This window comes from Pseudovirgaria hyperparasitica, assembly GCF_010093815.1.
Source record: "Pseudovirgaria hyperparasitica strain CBS 121739 unplaced genomic scaffold EJ05scaffold_12, whole genome shotgun sequence".
In the NCBI taxonomy this organism is placed as follows: Eukaryota; Fungi; Ascomycota; class Dothideomycetes; order Acrospermales; family Acrospermaceae; genus Pseudovirgaria; species Pseudovirgaria hyperparasitica.
Window position 1 is genome coordinate 387,616 of NW_022985560.1, and position 18,752 is coordinate 406,367.

Genomic DNA, 18,752 nt, shown 5'->3' on the forward strand with positions numbered 1-18,752 from the left:
ATACGTGTCGAATCTATAAATAAATATATACTAGGTATATAGGAAATCTATGAATAAATATGTCTACTAGGTATATAGCGGAATCTATGAATAAATAGATACCGGGTATATTCTTATCCCCATAAGACTTCCTATAAGTATCTTTTTCTCTTATACCTCCTCCTTCTTTTCTTCCTTATTAGTTCCTAACGGGGCCCGTTCTATAGTAACGAAATAGGCCTTTAATGGGTAGGCTTCGATTACACGACCGGTTTCAATGTGTAGTAGGTAGAATTTCGCGTAAACGCCATTATGTCTTCTTTCGAGCATTACTTACTTTAATAATAGGTTTTATTATTTTATAGTAATGATAGGGTTTATCATCCTCTTTCGATGATAGAGTTCATCGTTATAAGACTACTTTTATAAGCATCCCTTCCCTTCTTAAAAAAACTTCTATCCCCTAGAAGGAGATATCGATTCTAGGGAAACGTAAATATTCCTCTCTATTAAAGTCTTACGGAGTAGGAATTACTACTTCTACCCGGGTTCGTGTGGCGTCGTCGAGGTATTCCGTAAGTTATTTATAATAGTTTTCCTTATTGCTACTCTCCTTATTTTCCTTAGTAATTCTTCTAATTAGTGGTCGTAAGGGCTCGTCGTGACTCTTATTACTCGTATTTCTTATAAAATATTTCTTTAACCTATGGCTAGGAAACGTCTCTCTAAGTATGGCTCTATTAAGCTCCGTAAGCTTATAAGTATAATTAAACACGGACTAGATTCTATATGGCCCCCTCTAATGCTACCTTAGCTTTCGCCCTATATCCTTCTATTACTACGAGTCGTATAGGAGGATAATCGTGTCGACTAGTAACGACTCTTAACGAAGGTAATAGTCGTTATTCTATACCTCTCTTAATTCCTTACGCGTTCGTATCGCGTGGGTATAGGCCTCCTTAAGATCCTCGGATCTTCTCTTAAGTTATCTAGCTCGAAGAGCGAGTAAGTCGGACGTTAATCATACCTTATTCTAAGGGAGTATTTAGAGCGACTCGAATTCGACTTCGATAGATATGATTAGTTTATGGCTAAGTATAAGGTATACGGTACTATACCCTATACTAGTACGTATCGTTATTCTATCTACCTAGATAACCGCATGGAGGTGGTCGGGCCAGTTCTTAAATCCGCTATTAGTTATCTTCGCGAGAGCATTAGCGAGTAGTATAAAACTTCTCTCGATAATCCTATTTACTCGGGGATTATACATAGACGTAACCTTCTAATAAATTCTATAGAGTCGGAGGAGCTCCTCTATAGCACCTATATTTTCTCTACTACTATTATAGGTGATTTTAGGAATAATTCCGTATCTATAGATCACGTTCTTAAAGAGGAACTTTACGACGACTATGGACGTGGCCGCTATACATGCCTCCGCCTTAGTCTATCCGCTTAGCTATTCTCGTATAGATACTACTTTACTATACCCTATAGAAGGTGGTAGTGTCGTTACGTCTAAGTGCATTCTTTGCTAAAGAATAGGCGTTATGACGTAGTGGAGCCCTTTATTAAGACCTCTAAGGAGCTTACTTCGTTATTAATATTCGTTATAGGTTTTCACGTGCTATCGCACGTCTCTACGTATACCTACCTACTAATACTTATCCTTAATCCTTCCGAGGGTCCCTTCGCTACCTCTATAATCTATCTTATTATAAGTGGTAGTAATTATACGCGCCCTAGTATTCGGATCCTTAATTACTCGTGTATATTAGCGATATCTATCTCCTCTCCGCTAGAGTATTCGGTTACACACGAGGAACTTTAGGCAGTCGGTTATAAAGGCCTTATACGCTCGGTTGGTTAGGTTGGTTAGCCTCTTAAGTATAGTAAGATACTTCGTAATCCTCTACTATTTATCGCTATATTTATCTATTAAGGGAGACTTAATAGCGGTATAGTCGAGTATCCCTATTATGTAATCTCTCCCGCTAATAGGCTTAATTAACAATATCTCTAGCACGTCTATATATAGAGCTATATCCACGAACTCGTCTAGGTTAAAGGTAGGGACGTCTGGTGGTTCTTCTCCTTCGTGCATCCGTGAGATACCATCGGCGACTACGTTACGCTTCCTAGGTATATACCTAACTATAAAGTTCTATAGCTAAATCCACGCGAGCCACCTAGTAACGAGCGCCCCTAGTAAGTTAGTTATAGTACAGTTAATTTAAGCGACTAGAGTATTCGCGTCTATTTCTATAATAAAGTATATACTATAGAGGTATTACTAGAACTTCTATAACGCGTGGAGGAGGGCTCGGTACTCTAGTTTCACGGTATCGTAGTTTCTCTTAGCTTTTAACTATATTCCTCTATTATACTACGATAGCTAACGTTTATAATTCTCGTTCTCCTATATTAACGTAGCCCCCTACCTAACATTACTAGAGTCTACTACTAGGATTATATCTCCTATACCTGTCCCGTACCGTAACGTTATTAGTGCGGGAGTAGTAGTTAGAGCTATCTTTAGCGCGTCCATCAAGGTCTACTTCTTAGCTATCTACTACTAGGCCGATTTATTCTTTAATAGTATAAATAGTAGTAATACGATAATAGCGTACCCGGGGATCTATATCCGGAAATATATATAAACGCTAAGGAAGGCTCGCATATTCGTCGTGTTTTTATAGGGTTTCTAGTCCCTAATAGTAGTAACCTTTTTATTACTCGGTCGCCTCCCTTTAATACCGTAGACGTATCCCATAACGTTAGCGGCTTTAATATACTACTAAGTCTTCTTACTACTTAGGGCGTATCTAGCGCGCTCTATATCCGCGAGAATCTTATCCACGTTAATTAAATGTTCTAGGATATACCTATAAATTCTAGGTAGGGCCTCCTTAGAGTTATATTTCGTCGTAGGTCCTTTGATGCCTAAGTTATCTAGGAATAGTAGAGCCCTCTCTAGGATATGTTCTTATATAATAGTTAATATAATTCTAACGAACTAAGCTACTAAATTAGTGGCCCCTTAAGGTAATATTATCCCGTATAGTAATCCTAGGGGCGTTATAAACCCCGTTAAGTCTCGGTAATGCTCTACTAATGGAATCTAATTATATCCTAAGAAGAAGTCGGTAAACGTTAAGACGGCTATCCCTATAAAGTGCTCCGAGAATTCTTTATATAAGGGCGGCGTGGCCGCATCACGAATAGTAACTCGGTTGATTTCTATCGCCGAATTGATTAACCTATAATCTCGTTCCTTATTAGCTTCCTTCTTCTTTTCCACGAGAAAATAGACGTTTTAATAAGGACTACTATAGGGCTCGAGCCTTCTACTATTAAGACGCTCTTTTAGGATCGTGAGTACCTTTCTATAAAGGGCTCTAGAAATATTAAAGTTCTTAGCCTACTATATCTTATATTCTACCGTTCGGATCTCCTACGGAGGTACCACCTCTTCATTAAATTTACTAAGGTATAAGAATTCCTATACTAGTGCTTCCTCGCGATATAATAAGATTATATATAGTAACTTAAGTTCCGCGGGACGTAGCTCTATTCTAATCTTTAGCTAACTTATATATAGAGGTGTTAGACGTGTTTCTAGCGGGATAGTTACCCTTTAAGGCTCTATTAGCCTATTAAACGCGTTAAGGCCTAGGTAGACGGCTAGAAGAAGTACCTACCGTGCGATTACTCGTTCACGCTAGTCTAGATACCCTAATAGATTCCTAGGGACCTTTTAGTAGGCTTCGGAGTCATCCACGGGGTGTACTTTAACTCCCTTTCTTTTATATATAGTAGCTATACTAAATCCCTTTAATACCCCGGATGAATACCGTCTTTAGAGGCCGGTAGAGCCTACTATAAGCTATTCTATTATCGTGCCTTATTTATATACGAAGGTAGCGTACCTTACTACCGTAACTAGGGCGGCTAAGTTATCTTTTCTCGATAACTAAGTAATATTTTCAGGCCGGATTTTCTCGGAAAGCAACTCTATATAACTCATTTCTATATCCGTATAAAAATATATCCTATCCCCTTCGTTAGTGGGTTCACCGGACTCTATTTAGTATGAATTATTAGTTAAGGGTAGCCCTTAACTAATAATCCGGCTTAACTCCGGCTTCTAGCGATATACTCTACTATATAGTTAGTCTCTAGCCACGGAGTTACCCTCCTTCTCTAAGACTAGAATATACTCGTCCGGACTGGTTTTAAAGGTTATACGTTCTTATCTATATATAGAGTAGACTATTAAGAGTACTTACCCGGAGGCTAACCTCTACACCGTAAGTAAGGCCTACCTAGCATATAGCTCCCCTAGGATAAGATTATAATTGAGTTCGCTATATACGAATATCGAAGTAGCCGTAATAATTTAACCTATATAGATAGGGTATTACTATACTATTCCTACGAATGGAGTGCTATACTAAGTAGCGCTAACTAAACTTAAGTTCTTTATATATAGTAGAAGCGAAGATATTACTAGCCTAAGACGCCTCGTAGTATCTAGTCGAATACTATTTACCTGCACGCCACTATCGAATAGTACTATACTAGTCGCCCTTTTAGGACTAACTTCCACGGGGTACCTCGGACACTCGGCTACTAGCCTTACTATCTCTTCCTTAAGCTAATTAATATCTTATTACGTAATAGCCGTCCCCGTGGTATAGAGGGGTGCTAATATATTAAGTTTATTTATCTTAGGAGCTATGGTATAGTCGTTTCTTTCTTTCTTCTCGGCTCTCTTCTCTTAAGCCTCGCGGACCTCTCTAGCTATAAAGTCGGGGGCGCCCTTCTTGAACACCGCACGACGTAAGTTACCATTAAGGCTTAATAGTTCACTAATAGTAATATTCATGGTTGTCCCTAGAACGCGCACTAGCCATGCTTCGCTAGCTTCTATACTTAGCCGCTATCCCTTATATAGATAGTTATTAAGCTTAACGCCTTGGATACGTACCTTTTAACTAGGATTTAGGCTATCCCCTTTATCTATCTTATTCTTAGGCGCCGTTAGCTCTTATTTAGACGTTCCCTAGTCACTACTCTTCTCGCCGTCCTCCTATTCCTTAATAATCCTTATATACTACCCTTCACGCATTCCGCGGAGATAGACGATCTTTCTTTCCTTAGTATAATTAGGTGTACTCTTCGTAATCCCCCTTCTAGATATTATAAGTATAGCGGGCTCTTCTAGGGCTATCTCCTCGCGGATATATCTGTTACTAGCCACGTCGAAGCGTTCATGGAATTCTATATATCTATCTTTCTTACTCTCGGGCGACGTGACTTCTTCTTCTAAATTACTATCTACTAAGGCCTAGTAGAGACCCTTCGTAGGTTTTGCACTAATACTATATACTAGCACTCCCTATGAAGCGTTAATATTTACTATAGACGTAGAAACCTTTACTCCCCCTCCGTACTAGCTTAGGCCATTTTAAACCGTTACTACGTAGTTCCGGATAGCTTATAGAGTAGCTTATGGCCCTACCGAGAAGGGTAGTAATAGGATTTCTTCTCCGTTCGCCCCGAAACGCCCTCGGAATACTCGTACCCTATTAATATTTAGTAATCCATCTCTAATATATTCTACCATCTCCGGACATCTATATATTAGGTAATCTCCTCCGTACGTGATGCATACAATCGGTCTTCGAGGCCTATCCTAGGCTATAACGCCTCCTTAGAAGTCTCGGGTAGAGACGTATTCTCTATTCTATATATAATTCTATGGATAAACTTACGTTAGTTCTATAGGCATGCCTCGTACTTAGGGGTGTATTAAAAGATTTAGCCTTCGCGCCTACTAGTTAATAATAGCCGAAAGTAGCTTAGGTTCGTACTTCTTAAGGGATAAGAATAAGGGATTAGAGATAAAGTAGGACTTTATCTTAATTAACGTGAGGTCTAGTTTACTAAATCTCTCTACTATCTCGTTAAACTTATCCGATCCTAGCGTAATATATACTTCGACTAGAGAGGGGTGGCTAAATTTATTAGTTCTTCTTTCTTTATGTGACTACTCTTCTAAGCTAGTCTTCTTACTCCCTATCTTTGATTTATAGTATATGGCTATGGCTAGCTCTTATGCGGCTAAGTACTTATTAATACGAGCTAGTTCCTTAAGTACTCTAGCCTTTCGTGATACGAAGTCATAGATAATTACCTAGTCGTAACTATGTGCTTCTATCGTGAGTTAACATTTCTCTATAGCCCGAGCCTTAAGACTATTAGGTAGCCCTTCTAGGAAGAGCTCTATTCGCGAATACGAGCTTAGGCTTCCTTTAGCCATAAGTTTCTCCGTAATAACATGATACCGGGAGTAATATATAGGGAGAGAGTAGGATAGGTCTACTTTAACCATTTCCACGTATTTTCGGATAAAGTGGATAGTGCCTTCCTCGAGGGCGGAGTTAAATAGAGAGAATTCCTTTAATAATTCTTCACGTAGTATAGCCTACTACTATTTCTAAAACCTATCTATTCCTTTAATAGTAGGACGGAGATAGTCCTCGTAGTATAACGGTAGGGAGGTTATCTTCTTATTAGGCGGAACTTTATAGTTTATATATATGTCCTCGTACTTCCGAAGGAAGGCTATAATGTTTATTCCTTTAAAGCGCTCGGGGGCTAGGGTAGGTAGAGATACTATTCTTCCTTATCGCGTAAATGCTACGAAGAAGTTAAGCATCTCTCTACGAGTTACTAGGTCGTTATTTTAAGCTCCTATCGCACTATTACTAGTAGTAGATATGCTAGTGGAGACGCTAGGGGTAAGGTTATTAGTTAAGGGATTACCTTAACTAAAGGTTAGCCTAATACGTCTACCTATAACACCTATCATCCCTTCTCTATGTTGATTAATCCCTTTATAAGGTGAACTATTACTATCGTCTTCATCGATATAAGGTTCACGGTATCCTACTTATATTATTATCTTCGTATAAGGCGTTCCTAAAGTAGTATACTCGTGTAGCCGTGTTTATGAATAATAGCTATAGTAGTACTAAATAGGTTATATTTGTCGTTTTTGAACTCTTCTTTACTACTTCATCTGGCCCTATTTTATATCCTATTCCCCTAAGACATTTTCGAGTCGTGCTATTACCCATGTTAGCATACGCATGCTTTTTACGGCTACTTTTAAGAGGCTAGCCCCTAGCAACTCTAGACTCCCTGTTTTCTAGACTCGTGGCTTCGATCTAGTAAGTCTAGACTACCTTATTAGGCACGCCATATACTTCCTCTAAGCTAGTTTCGGAGTCCTAATCTCCCCCTGTAAGTTCGTAGTCCGGGTACGACCTCTAAAATTATAATGAGCTATCGCCACGTATATCCCTTTTTATAAATAGCTATATTCTTAGTATAGTAGTCGCGACGAACTCACAAGTATCTCTTCTAGGTATTATGAGTTCTCTTTAAACGCACGACTTCTTATTAGTTCTCTTTTACGATAGGACAGGTCTATATAATACTCTCAATCAATTCATTAATAGCTAAGCCTAATAATCAATACCTATAGAGGCCCATGAACGTAAGGAAAGGTTGAATTATCGAATATTAGTGATGGGGGAAGCGTGTGGAGCAGAATGACCGAGGAAAACGCCCTCCTTAAATATATAATGAGCCATGTAATCGAGCTAGGGACACATACATGTAGGGCTGTAGGAACGGCCTTCTACAATAGGTATATAGTTACCCTCGGTAATATCGCTATATAGCCTTTTCTATTATACCGGTAGGGGTATATCCGGTATATACCGGGGTATATCGGTGCCTAAGGCCGCCATATTTATTAGTTAAGGGCTACCCTTAACTAATAAAAGGGGGTCGGCGTATTGGCGTTCTAGTAGCGTGGTCCGTGTCTCTATCTCCGTGAGGATTTTAAGAGGGTATATATATATCTTTATACGGCGATAACGTCTTGGTTTCGACGCTATACGTATATGCGTATAGTAGTAGTTGGTATACTCGGTATACTCTATCGATTAAGGTATGTATCTCGCTGTATTACCCCGAATGGACCAAGTTAGCCTCTTAGGGATCCTTATTCCTAATATTTTTAATATCTCTATAGAGATTTCGGTTAGAACTATAATACATAGTTCTTAGAGACTTAGTTTAAAGTAGAACGACCTAATATTAAAGTAATAGAAATTACTATAGAACTATTCTAAACGTAAAGAAGCGTTATAAAGTTACTATAAGATACTATGAATTATAGTAAATCGCACTATAATAAGGGTAGAAAACCTATGATCTTTAATGTTAGGGATAAAGTTTTACTAAATAGTAAGAATATTCGTAGTATTAGGCTAAAGAAGAAGCTTAACTATATAATAATAGATCTATATAAGATTACTCGTGTAATTAATAACTAGGCGTACGAGTTATAACTCCCTCCTATATTAAAGATATATAATATATTCTATATTACGCTTCTCGAGCTATTTTATACCTTATTATTACCGGATTATTCTAAATAGATACTATATAAAGTAGTTACGTAAGAAGGTATAGATATCTATAAAGTTAAGTAGATACTTAGCTAGTAACGCGCCAAAGATAGTACGTGACTATATAAAATTCGTTAGAAAGAATATAATCCTAATAAAGATACTTAGGAACCTATAATAAACATTAGTAAAGTAGCGATATTAGTATATAAGTAGCGATTAGTAAAGGAAGCCGCGGAATCGTAGAGAATTATACTAAAGTACAGCGATTCGACGTTTTTTAGTATAGTTTAGCGCCGAGAACGGCTGTCTAAAAGGAAGAAGGTAAAAGAGATATAGATCTTTAAAACATTCTAAGGAATTAAGGAACTTCCTTAGAAAGTTCAAACTTAGAACTTTAAAAATTTAACTAAAAAAGAGACTTAGAAAAATAATTTACTAAGAGAAATAGATATCGAAAATCGGTATAGATCGGTATAGATTACTAAAGAGATTAAAGAAGTTATTATTAAAGAAAGATAAAATTAAGAAAGCTAAAAGAAAATATAAAGATCTATATAGATCTATATAAACTCGCACTAATCTATCTAGAAGAAGTAAGATCGCTTTAAAATTAAAACCGAAAAACCAAAAACGCTAGATAAAAGAGATATATTAGTACTAATTAGTATAGATCTAAACTAATTAAGTCGGAGTAGGAGTAGAAGTACTAATTACCGCGATAGTTATATCTAATTCCTTCCGCTAGTTCTTATTTAGCATAGTATAGAGCTTTATAATATAAGTCTCTAGCCTTTCGTTCTAACGCTATAAATTCTATATAACGCGTCTTATAGCTATAAACTCCTCTATAGAAACCTATAGAGCGGCGGGACCCGGGATAGAGAGGGACGGACCGGCGCGGGTATACTAAGAATTATATAAATCAGCGAAAAGATTTAACGATTAGTATAGAACTATATACCTTTAGTATAGAAACTTCTAGATTAGAGCTATCTTCTCTAAATTTACGGCTCTTTAGTATATACGAGGAAGGAACCTTAGCCTTTTTACTAGAACCTTTTCTAGGAATTCTAATATCGCTGGTATATAGAAAGAAGTCCGAAGTGGTAGAGATTTTAGTACTATTATAGAGATTAATATATATTAGTAAGAATCTATAACGATTTAAGAAAAACGATATTACCTAGTAATCGCGGTAATAATAGCTATAGTAGATTCCGATAAATCCTTACGGATCTTATTAGAATCGTACTCCTAGATATAACTCTTACCTTAGATATATAGCTTATAGAAAGCCTTCTCTAAGGCGTTACGATCGGTAGTACTACACTTCTTATTAGTAGGGATTACTAGAGGCCTAGTAGTAATCTATACTAATATAAGTAAATCTACGTAAAGTTCTTCGAACTTACTTAAATATCTATAAGTAATAACGCTTCTTAGTTATATAAGTACTATATATTATAGATTTAGTACTACCGTAAGTAATATATAACGGAAAGCGATAACCATAATAATATATAGCTAGATTATTAGAGCCCGGCCTAGGTCGGGGTAGATTAATAGCTTTCGATATATCGGTAACGTATATAAGATAGGGATTATTCGAAGGCGCCTATTTCCGCGCTAATTACTTTAGAGTATTAAGATTTCAGGAAACTATATTAAGATTATTATTAATTTATATAGATTATTATAAATTATATTATTACTAGCTAAGGACGGTACGAAAATTAGTAAATTACGTAAATCATACTAAATTATAGTAAATCTATATAAATCTATATCTATAAGGATCGGGTGATATACCTAATAATCTAAAAAACTCTATAAAGAGTTAAGAAGTTTTTTAAAGAAAGGAATATTTCTAAGAAAAGATTTTAATATAGGTAGTACCCGGGCTTATCTAATTATATTACGTGATACGCTAGGCCTAATTAGATAATCTTACCTATATAAGAAGTTAAGATAGATAAAATCTAGTTAGTTAGGAAAACGCTTATATAAATCTTAGATTAGTAAATATTAGTAAGTATCTAAGACGAAGCGTAGAGAACGACTAAGGTCTTATGAGACTTAGAATAGGGATATAGAGATAGATAATAATCTAGGTCGCTAAGGGTAGCTTCCTAGAGGGAAGGGATAATTATTAGAACTTAGCCTTAGATAGGACCCGACCTATATATACCTTAGCTAATAGAGTTAGGAGGTAACGTAAAGGGCGGTAAATAGTCACATGCTAGATAGATCGGCGTCCCTTTATATATATACTCTTAGATTTCTACCGAAAGAGTTCGGTAGTAATTCGTTCTATAATAGAATACACTCTATTATTCTATCTAACTATACTACTATCTAATAACCCTATTCTTACACTAGGCCTAGTCGCGTTATTTAGCCCTATCGCTAAAATATTAGAGAAGAAATTTAGTGAACGTGTCCTAGTTATAGGTATCCTTAGAATATTTAATTCGGTATACTATCTAACGTTCTAAAGGCGTCGGGTTAAGGTAGTTCTAGGCGAATCTAATTTTATTACTATCGTTCGTGAATAGATAGAAGAATCAGCTATATTAGTAAGTCTATATATAGAAACTCTTTCTACTTTTACTATTAAAGTAAGGTAGTTTCTTAGGTTAGAGTAATTAGGATAGTAGTAGACTAGGATAGATTATTTTAGTTAGTATAGGTCTATATAAATATAGATTAGTTATTACTAGAACTAAAGCGCGTAATATAGCTTTAAGTCTTATAGTACGTCCTTAAGCTTCGTCGAGTTCGTATAGTTATTACTTAAGTTAAATCTATTATTACCTCTCTTTATATAGTCTAGTATATATATTATTATAAGGTATAGTTAATATTAGATAATTCTAATAGATTAACTCGTTAATATTAATAAGATCTAGCCTTATATTAAGGTTAGATCTAGTATAGTTCGAACTAGACTAAGATAGAGTATAATAGACTCTATCCTTGTATTCTATAATATCTTCTATAGTTATATAGAATATTATACGAGTTATTAGTATAATAGTCTATAAGATATAGTTATTAGTAGGGGTAGTTATAGATAGACTATTCTCCTCGTTTAGATTAGGAGAAGGTCTACTATAAGAGGCGGTACCATGAGTATTATAATAAGTAGTTAGAGCTATTTCTATAAACTACCGTCGTGCTATATAAAGAGAAATTAAAATATAAGGATTATAGACGTAGGATAGTAGTCTAATAGATTATAGGAGGATTCGGGAATATATTTAAAAGGGTAGTCTACTCTTCTAATAAGGTTAATTCCTAAAGAGTAGGAATTAAGTATATACGGCCTACTTATATAGTAGTCTTACTTATTCTAGCTAGCTTACCCTAGGTCTACCTATTACGGACCGTACTAGACTATAGTATTCTAGTTAAGTCTATTCTAGTGTTAGCCCTAATAATATTCCTCCTTATATATTCTAGATCCTTCTCTTAATTAATAATAGGAATCTTCTAGACCTCTAGATATACATATATATTCTATAGCTCTAGTAGTTTCCTTAGAATAGAATAGAGTAGAGTAGAACTCTATAGAACTTATAGATTCTATAGTAGAATCTAATAGAACTCTATAGAAGTTCATGTTTTCTAAAGACCTCTAGAAGTTTCTAGAGGGTTCTAGAAACTTCTATAAGAGTATAGAGTATTTATATATATAAGTAGATAATATTAGTAATATTAATTACTAATATTAAGCTATTCCTAATAAGGAAATACCTTATAGAAACTTATTAGATATAGTAGAGGTTAAGTTTATAGTTATAAGGTCAATAAGGGGCCAAAAACTCAACAACATGTGCGTCTAAATTAGTCTGCTGAGTGGTGCAACGATTCACGGTGGCACTCGATACGTTGTGGAATGACCCCAAAGATCATGCTTGTTGATGGCTGTGGTAAGCGGGACATATGAGTTGACGAACATGTGGAGTGTGTGCGTGAGGCATTGGCCCCAGGATCTGGGTTATATATATTGTGATCGGATGCATATATACTTATAGCATTCGCAGTCGTGCGAACCATCTTACTTATCCTCTCACTATGGTGCAACCCTAGGTCCTTCGTCAAATCATCAACATCCTCATTTTGACTTTCTCAGCTCCTCGACCTTCTCGTTCAGTTTTGCTTTCATGTCTTCGAGCCCCATTTGCGGACCGCCTTCCTTCTTCCTCCTCTCGATCTCCTGTTGCACCTCCTCTATGACCGCTTGAATCTCCTTCTCCGGATCGTCGGGCAGACCTAAGGCTCCAGGTCTCTCTGCACTCTGCGTTCTCTTTAGTTCCGCGCCCTTGTTTCTCTTCTTGAGCTGCTTCATAAGGTAAACTTTCCCAGGAGAATTTAGGAAACCAAATGAACAAGCAACACCGACGATAGTGTACAGGTAGACTCGTATCCACACCGTGAGAGAGGCGTGCATGGTGAGGAGAATAAAAGGTGAGACAGTGAATGAAAATGCTAGTTGGGTAACAAGGTAGGTTAGGACATCGTAGTAGCGCTTGGACGGGAGTTCTTTTAGGCCGTCTGGTGAGAAGAAGAATGGGCGAACAAGACGACGAACATCTGGTTTTAAAAGTTAGTACTGTAGCTTCGGTCAGCATGGAAGTAGGACTTACTCTTTGCGATCATTTGCAGGAATGCAGCAAGGACAAATGCCAAGTAGTAACCTGGGTAGAAACCGTGCCAAAATGCACTTGTTACAAAGGTCGCAAGAGTAGCCCGACTGCCTGGCTTTTTGCCTTTCGGCGTGACACGCAGATACATGTAATTTCGAAGCCAGTGACTTGTGTTGATGTTCCAATTCCCAAGGTATGCGTGTGCGTTTTGAGCGGTCTCAATATCCCAAGGGCGCACGTTTTGTAGGCGATTCCAGTCGGCACGTCCTGTTTTGACATCAACTCCTTTGTAACCTATCCCTGAAAGTATACAAGCTCCTTCTGTCAAGGTCCAGACACCATAATACTTCATTCGAGTTGTAACTCCAAGCATATGTAGGATCCATACTCGCCGAAAGAAGTTGTACTTCATGTAGTCCGGACCAAGGAGGAAGTCAGGGTAGTACATTCCCGAAAACTGAAGGAAGAGTAGAATCCATCCCAGACCTTGAGCCATCTTGAACATTGCGGGTGTTCCACTGCGGGGGATCTTTCTCTTCTTCCGTGTTGGAGGCGCTTTTGATGGGTCCATTCCAGCTGGAATCTCAAACATCGTGGAGCTGATGTATTTGTGGTACTCTTGGAAGTCAAAGGCTGGGCCGGCCATAAGTGACGGAAAGAAGAGTACGTATCCCGCGTAATCAAGAATATCAGGTAGCTTTCGAACAGCTCGCTCTTTCTGGAATTCAGACAGCTCGCTTTCGGGTAACTTTCCATCTTGTACGTTCCAAGCGAACGCAGTAAGCTTCATGACCAGGACCATCTGCGCGCCAGTGATGTCAACGTTCGAAGGCGCGTTCTGAAATTGGCGGTGGAGCTGGTTCACCGACATGTGACCCATGATGAAGACAAAGTTGACCCATGGCATATAAGGACTATCAAGATATGCAGACAGAAGGTAAGTTCCAGCAGAGCTTATAAATAGTGTGCGAAGGCCACTCCAGAGATCGAACAAGCCGACGAGGTAGAAGAGCGCGACGCTATGGAAATATTGAGCACACATCTCTTTGTGGGAGGATATGATCTACCTGATGATGAACAGGTTCTTTTGCCATGGCTTCTGGTCCGGAATTCGCTTCAGAAGACCAGCCAGTGGATAAGAGATAAGGAAGGATGTGATAAGCTTCACTGCACAGTTTTAGGGTTGATTGTCAGAGGCAGGGACAGGGACTCTCCGTACGCTCATCAGTCGAAGACCCTATTGCGTTTCCGAGGTATTCGAATGCTTTACATGCTATCAGTTACGTACTGAATGAGATATTAATGGAGGTAACTTACGGACATTGATATAAGGAAGCATTTTTGTGAATTGGATATAGAGGGACGGTTGGAACGACTAGAGAAGGTGCTTAGACGTCAGCAAATGATCGAGAGCAGTATCGCCATGATCATGCGAACGTCGGATATCGTAAAACTACTTCTCTCCCGAGTCCGAGTCGAAACACAAAAGAAATAGACAGCATCCCGCCAAGGTACAAGACCCTGGTGACGTCGTGTCACTTGGTGCGCTAGGAGAAGCTTGGCTTGGCGATCCAACAACACGTTCGCGAAAGTTGCACCGTGACAGGAGCAACTCCAGTGCTCTCGCGTCGCAACAAGCAAGTCACCCAGACGCATCTGGTCAGACCGTCTAAGCTGCAATCATGGCTAGCACCTACAATGTCGAGCCACAGCCAACGGCCAAAGTCCTCCTCCAGACTACGACTGGTGATATTGAGCTCGAGCTGTTCGCGAAACAAATACCCAAAGCGTCGCGAAACTTCCTGCAGCACTGCCTCGATGGCTACTATGATGGTACAATATTCCATCGACTAGTTCCAAACTTCGTCATTCAAGGGGGCGACCCAACAGGAACCGGCCAAGGCGGCGAGAGTAGTTTTGACGGCGAGCCATTCGAAGATGAATTCCACAGCAGGCTGAAGTTCAACAGGAGGGGTCTCTTGGGTATGGCAAATACTGGCAAAGATGACAATGGTAGTCAATTCTTCATTACACTGGCACCGACCCCGGAGCTCCAGAAGACGAATACTATGTTTGGACGGGTGGTAGGAGATACGATTTACAATGTTATGAAGATGGGCGATGCGGATTTGGTAGCAGACTCAGATCGACCATTATATCCGCAGAAGATTACCGGTACGGAAATCTTACTTAACCCTTTCAGTGATATGGTCAAAAGAGTTAGAGTTGCTCAGCGGACAATCGAAGAGAAAAAGGAGAAGAAGAAACCGAAGAGGAAAGCTGGGAAAGCTCTACTTAGCTTTACTGGGGACGAGGGTGAAGAGGACGTTGCCGTCCCTGTTCCCAAAAAGCCCAAGTTCAATCCAAAGCTGGTCAGCGGTGGAGGAGAGACCCCCGAGAAATGGAACAACACCTCAATCCCCAAAGCACCTGACGTGCCAAAACCTGCCAAAACTCACGAAAAGCCAAAAACAAATTCAAAAGCTCCTTTACGATCGCCCACTCCTCCGCCAGATCGCGCAAGGGCAGTCACGCAATCTACGCAACCTCAATCTATCTCCTCCTCCCGTTCTCCCACTCCCGAGCCTACTCGCAAGTCTGCACTAGAACGCACAAACGAGCAGATAGCAGCGCTTAAACAATCAATGAAGCGCAACACCAATGTCGTACTAGGAGAACCTAGGAAGAAGTCAGCGCTTGAGGAATTTATCCCAGTGACTGCCACACGAGGTCGAAAGCGGCGACAAGGTGGAGCAGCAGTAGAAGAGAAGGGCGCATTGGCTATATTAGCAGCTTTCAAATCCAAGCTTGATGCAACACCTGCATCAGCCCCGAGTTCTGTGACAGCCGACCCAGAGCGTGAACCGCAGCAGAACGGCTCCGCGAATAACAATGGTAATACTGCAGATGATGATGAGGCACATCTCTGTGACTTACATTTTATTGCGAATTGTCAGTCTTGCTCGTCGTGGGATAAGGAAGATGCCAAGGACGACGCGGAAGACGATGATGCCAATTGGATGGGACATGCACTGACGTTCGATAAAGACCGATTAGGGAAAGACTTAGAATGGAAACGGAAAAACGAAGAGGAACTTGTGGTTATTGATCCTCGAGAGAAAGCCCGGGAATTGAAAGAAGGAAAGAGAGGGCGAGACGATAGAGGGAATCGAGGGCGAGAAAAAGGAAGCCATAGAGGTGGACGAGACCGGAGGTAGATAATAACTACAGAGGGCACAGATTTCGCAATATAAAGGTATCTATATATTCACGCATCATAACTTTAAGATACCCTACACTAGTTGTAGGGGCGGGCTGGACAAGGTAGCTTGCTCATCTCACTAAGAGACATTTGATCACAAGTCACAGGCAATCGCTCATTAACGTCGTATCGTTGGACTTCAGAGGTTAGATCGAGACATGTAGACCTATAGAGGAGAGAAGCCACTCTTATATAGATGAGGTCCTCGCTAGTCAGATCGCCGACTATCCCCTGGTTTCCTAATCTCCTCGTTTCCCGTTTCCTCATTCCCTGATTCCCTGATTCCCTTGTTCTCTTGAACGAATTCCTTTGACAATTCAAACACGTATCTTGCAGGCTCACATTCTCTCTCGTTGGCAGAGATAAATCCTACACCCCAAAGCTTTCCAGGTAGATCCACAGCATGCAGATAGGTACACTCATCATTTGCCATACTCGTTGGCCACTCGTAGTATAATGCCCTTCAGTATCCTCTCAACACAAGCCTTGCTCGAATGCAGGTGCTTTCTCCTGCCAAATATTTACAACGGTTATAGTACTACCTAAAGGAAGACACCTACAACGCGATATGCGGCTGGCAGCGGTGGGGAAAAAAGTTTGCAAAACGGAGAAATCATTGTCATGGATTGAAAGTCGAAATTATGCGATCTTTCTACTCGTTGGAGGAATATTGCTATTACCATTGTAACGCATGAGACATACTATACGCCATCAAACTGTCGCTAGATCTCGTAGCTGTCTCCTCGCGCCTACTTCGCAACAATACTGACGACGTCCTCATCCGCCACAAGATGCCCCAACCCAACCCGCTGCGGTACATGTCTCGCACTCGCCCCCCACACCAACGCATATTTGAACGTCTCCTTCAACGTCCTATGCACCTGATCACACACATCCTCAATTGTGCTCCCGGATCGCACGATGAGCGCCTCGCTAAAGTCCGGGTCAATGCCTTTCCTCTTCGTGTATAAGCGCATAAGCCGTAATTCTTCCCAGCACCTCTCCACGACATCTTGGATCCCGAGATCAAGCTCGCACGACATGACGCAAGTATTGGGTTCCCGTGCGAGCTTGTCGAGGAAGTCGAGAGATACAGAATCGATTTTATTGTAGACATAGAGGCATTTTATGTACTTGCGGTGGTCCTTCATTATGACGTCGATGAAATCATCGACAGTCGCTAAGGGAGTGTTAGTCGAGAGAGGACTTGCTTACGCAAGGATAACATGCAAAGAGAGGGGATAGTTTACCGTTTTCGTCGCGCACGAGGACTTCAGCGTTTAGCATCTTGTAGTCTCGGAGGATGTTGTAGACGAGCTTTTCGTCGATATATTTGGGCGGAGCTTGGAAGGTGATTTTCATGCCACCGGCTTTTTTGGGCTTGAGATAGATATTCCTAGGCATCTTAGATCATAATTCTTCCTAACATGCACGCGCTGGTGGCTTACGGAGGCTCTCGGTTAAGTCGTATGCCCACGGCTTCCAATTCGGCTTCAAGCAGCGCACGTTGCTCAGCACGTTTCGTCGCATCGAGGACCATAACGATCAGATCGCTTGTCTACCGACATGATCAGCTCTCACAGTCCTATGATCCATTCCTGGTACGCGGCCTCACCTTCGCCGCCGAAATGACCTGTCGCCCACGACCTTTGCCCTCCGCTGCCCCCTCAATGATACCTGGTAAATCGAGCACCTGGATCTCTGCACCACCATACTCAAGCACGCCGGGAATCGCCGTCAGCGTTGTGAAGGAATACGCCGCGACTTCACTCTTCGTTTTGGTGATCTTTGACAGGAAAGTTGACTTTCCCACAGATGGGAAACCAACGAGTGCGATACGAGCATCGCCGCTTTTGCTGACGTCGAAGCCAGTACCGCCACCGCCACCAGCGCCTGGACCGGGTTCAAGAAGCTGCGCCCGGAGACGGGCAAGTTTCCTGATCAAGGTCAGTGAGAGGTCAACTCATAGAACGTTTCTCATAACGAACCCTTTGAGTAGACCTAGATGGTATTCTAATGTGGGGATTTAGATAAGTGGACTCTCGTGCAAAGGTAGCTCTCCCATACCGGTGGCCTTGTTTTCTTTACAATGTTAGAACGTTTTCATGTTCAGGCTTCGATCACGTTACTTTGCGTCCTCCGCATCTCATCCTCAATCCTAGTGAAGGATTAGCTGATTGTGTTGCGCGGGGCAACATACAACGTACTCCTTGATTTTCTCTGTGATATTCACCATTGTATCTGTTGCTCACCTGAGTAATGTCGTCTAGTGTTTGGAAATGGGCAGGTGATATTGGCCTCGCGATGACAATGGAAAGCGGTCAAACATTCACAGAATCACAGATACAAGAGCTTGAAATAGTAGAA

General features: G+C 40.2%; 3 protein-coding genes across 3 annotated transcripts; 1 reads left to right on the plus strand and 2 right to left on the minus strand.

Moving 5' to 3' along the window:
* Positions 1–12,258: 12,258 nt before the first annotated feature.
* On the minus strand, positions 12,259–14,535 carry EJ05DRAFT_532610 (MBOAT family protein). Its single transcript, XM_033749080.1, has 5 exons — positions 14,441–14,535; positions 14,343–14,387; positions 14,191–14,290; positions 13,124–14,142; positions 12,259–13,070 (listed from the first exon to the last, which is right to left on the minus strand). Exons 1-5 carry the CDS (start codon positions 14,460–14,462, stop codon positions 12,592–12,594), a joined length of 1,665 nt encoding a protein of 554 aa, XP_033598353.1. The 5' UTR covers positions 14,463–14,535; the 3' UTR covers positions 12,259–12,591.
* Positions 14,536–14,605: 70 nt separating this feature from the next.
* EJ05DRAFT_477966 (cyclophilin-like protein) lies at positions 14,606–16,546 on the plus strand. Its single transcript, XM_033744351.1, has one exon. It carries the CDS (start codon positions 14,806–14,808, stop codon positions 16,339–16,341), a length of 1,536 nt encoding a protein of 511 aa, XP_033598354.1. The 5' UTR covers positions 14,606–14,805; the 3' UTR covers positions 16,342–16,546.
* A 445-nt stretch (positions 16,547–16,991) lies between these two features.
* EJ05DRAFT_477967 (GTP-binding protein) lies at positions 16,992–18,727 on the minus strand. The gene is made up of 8 exons (XM_033744352.1): positions 18,593–18,727; positions 18,515–18,543; positions 18,453–18,467; positions 18,374–18,398; positions 18,001–18,322; positions 17,834–17,943; positions 17,636–17,781; positions 16,992–17,565 (listed from the first exon to the last, which is right to left on the minus strand). Exons 1-8 carry the CDS (start codon positions 18,619–18,621, stop codon positions 17,135–17,137), a joined length of 1,107 nt encoding a protein of 368 aa, XP_033598355.1. The 5' UTR covers positions 18,622–18,727; the 3' UTR covers positions 16,992–17,134.
* Between the last annotated feature and the right edge of the window lie 25 nt (positions 18,728–18,752).

What these genes read in the sequence shown, in the direction of transcription:
- EJ05DRAFT_532610 (XM_033749080.1), bottom strand. Translation starts at nt 14,462, where the DNA reads ATGCTTCCTTATATCAATGTCC. An exon ending in AAGAACCTGTTCATCATCAG is followed by an intron (nt 14,143 to 14,190) that starts GTAGATCATATC and finishes ATATTTCCATAG; the next exon opens with CGTCGCGCTCTTCTACCTCG. An exon ending in CCTGCAAATGATCGCAAAGA is followed by an intron (nt 13,071 to 13,123) that starts GTAAGTCCTACT and finishes TTTTAAAACCAG; the next exon opens with ATGTTCGTCGTCTTGTTCGC.
- EJ05DRAFT_477966 (XM_033744351.1), top strand. Translation starts at nt 14,806, where the DNA reads ATGGCTAGCACCTACAATGTCGAGCCACAGCCAACGGCCAAAGTCCTC.
- EJ05DRAFT_477967 (XM_033744352.1), bottom strand. Translation starts at nt 18,621, where the DNA reads ATGGTGAATATCACAGAGAAAATCAAGGA. An exon ending in ATCACAGAGAAAATCAAGGA is followed by an intron (nt 18,544 to 18,592) that starts GTACGTTGTATG and finishes ATCCTTCACTAG; the next exon opens with GATTGAGGATGAGATGCGGA. An exon ending in CGACTTAACCGAGAGCCTCC is followed by an intron (nt 17,782 to 17,833) that starts GTAAGCCACCAG and finishes TAAGATGCCTAG; the next exon opens with GAATATCTATCTCAAGCCCA.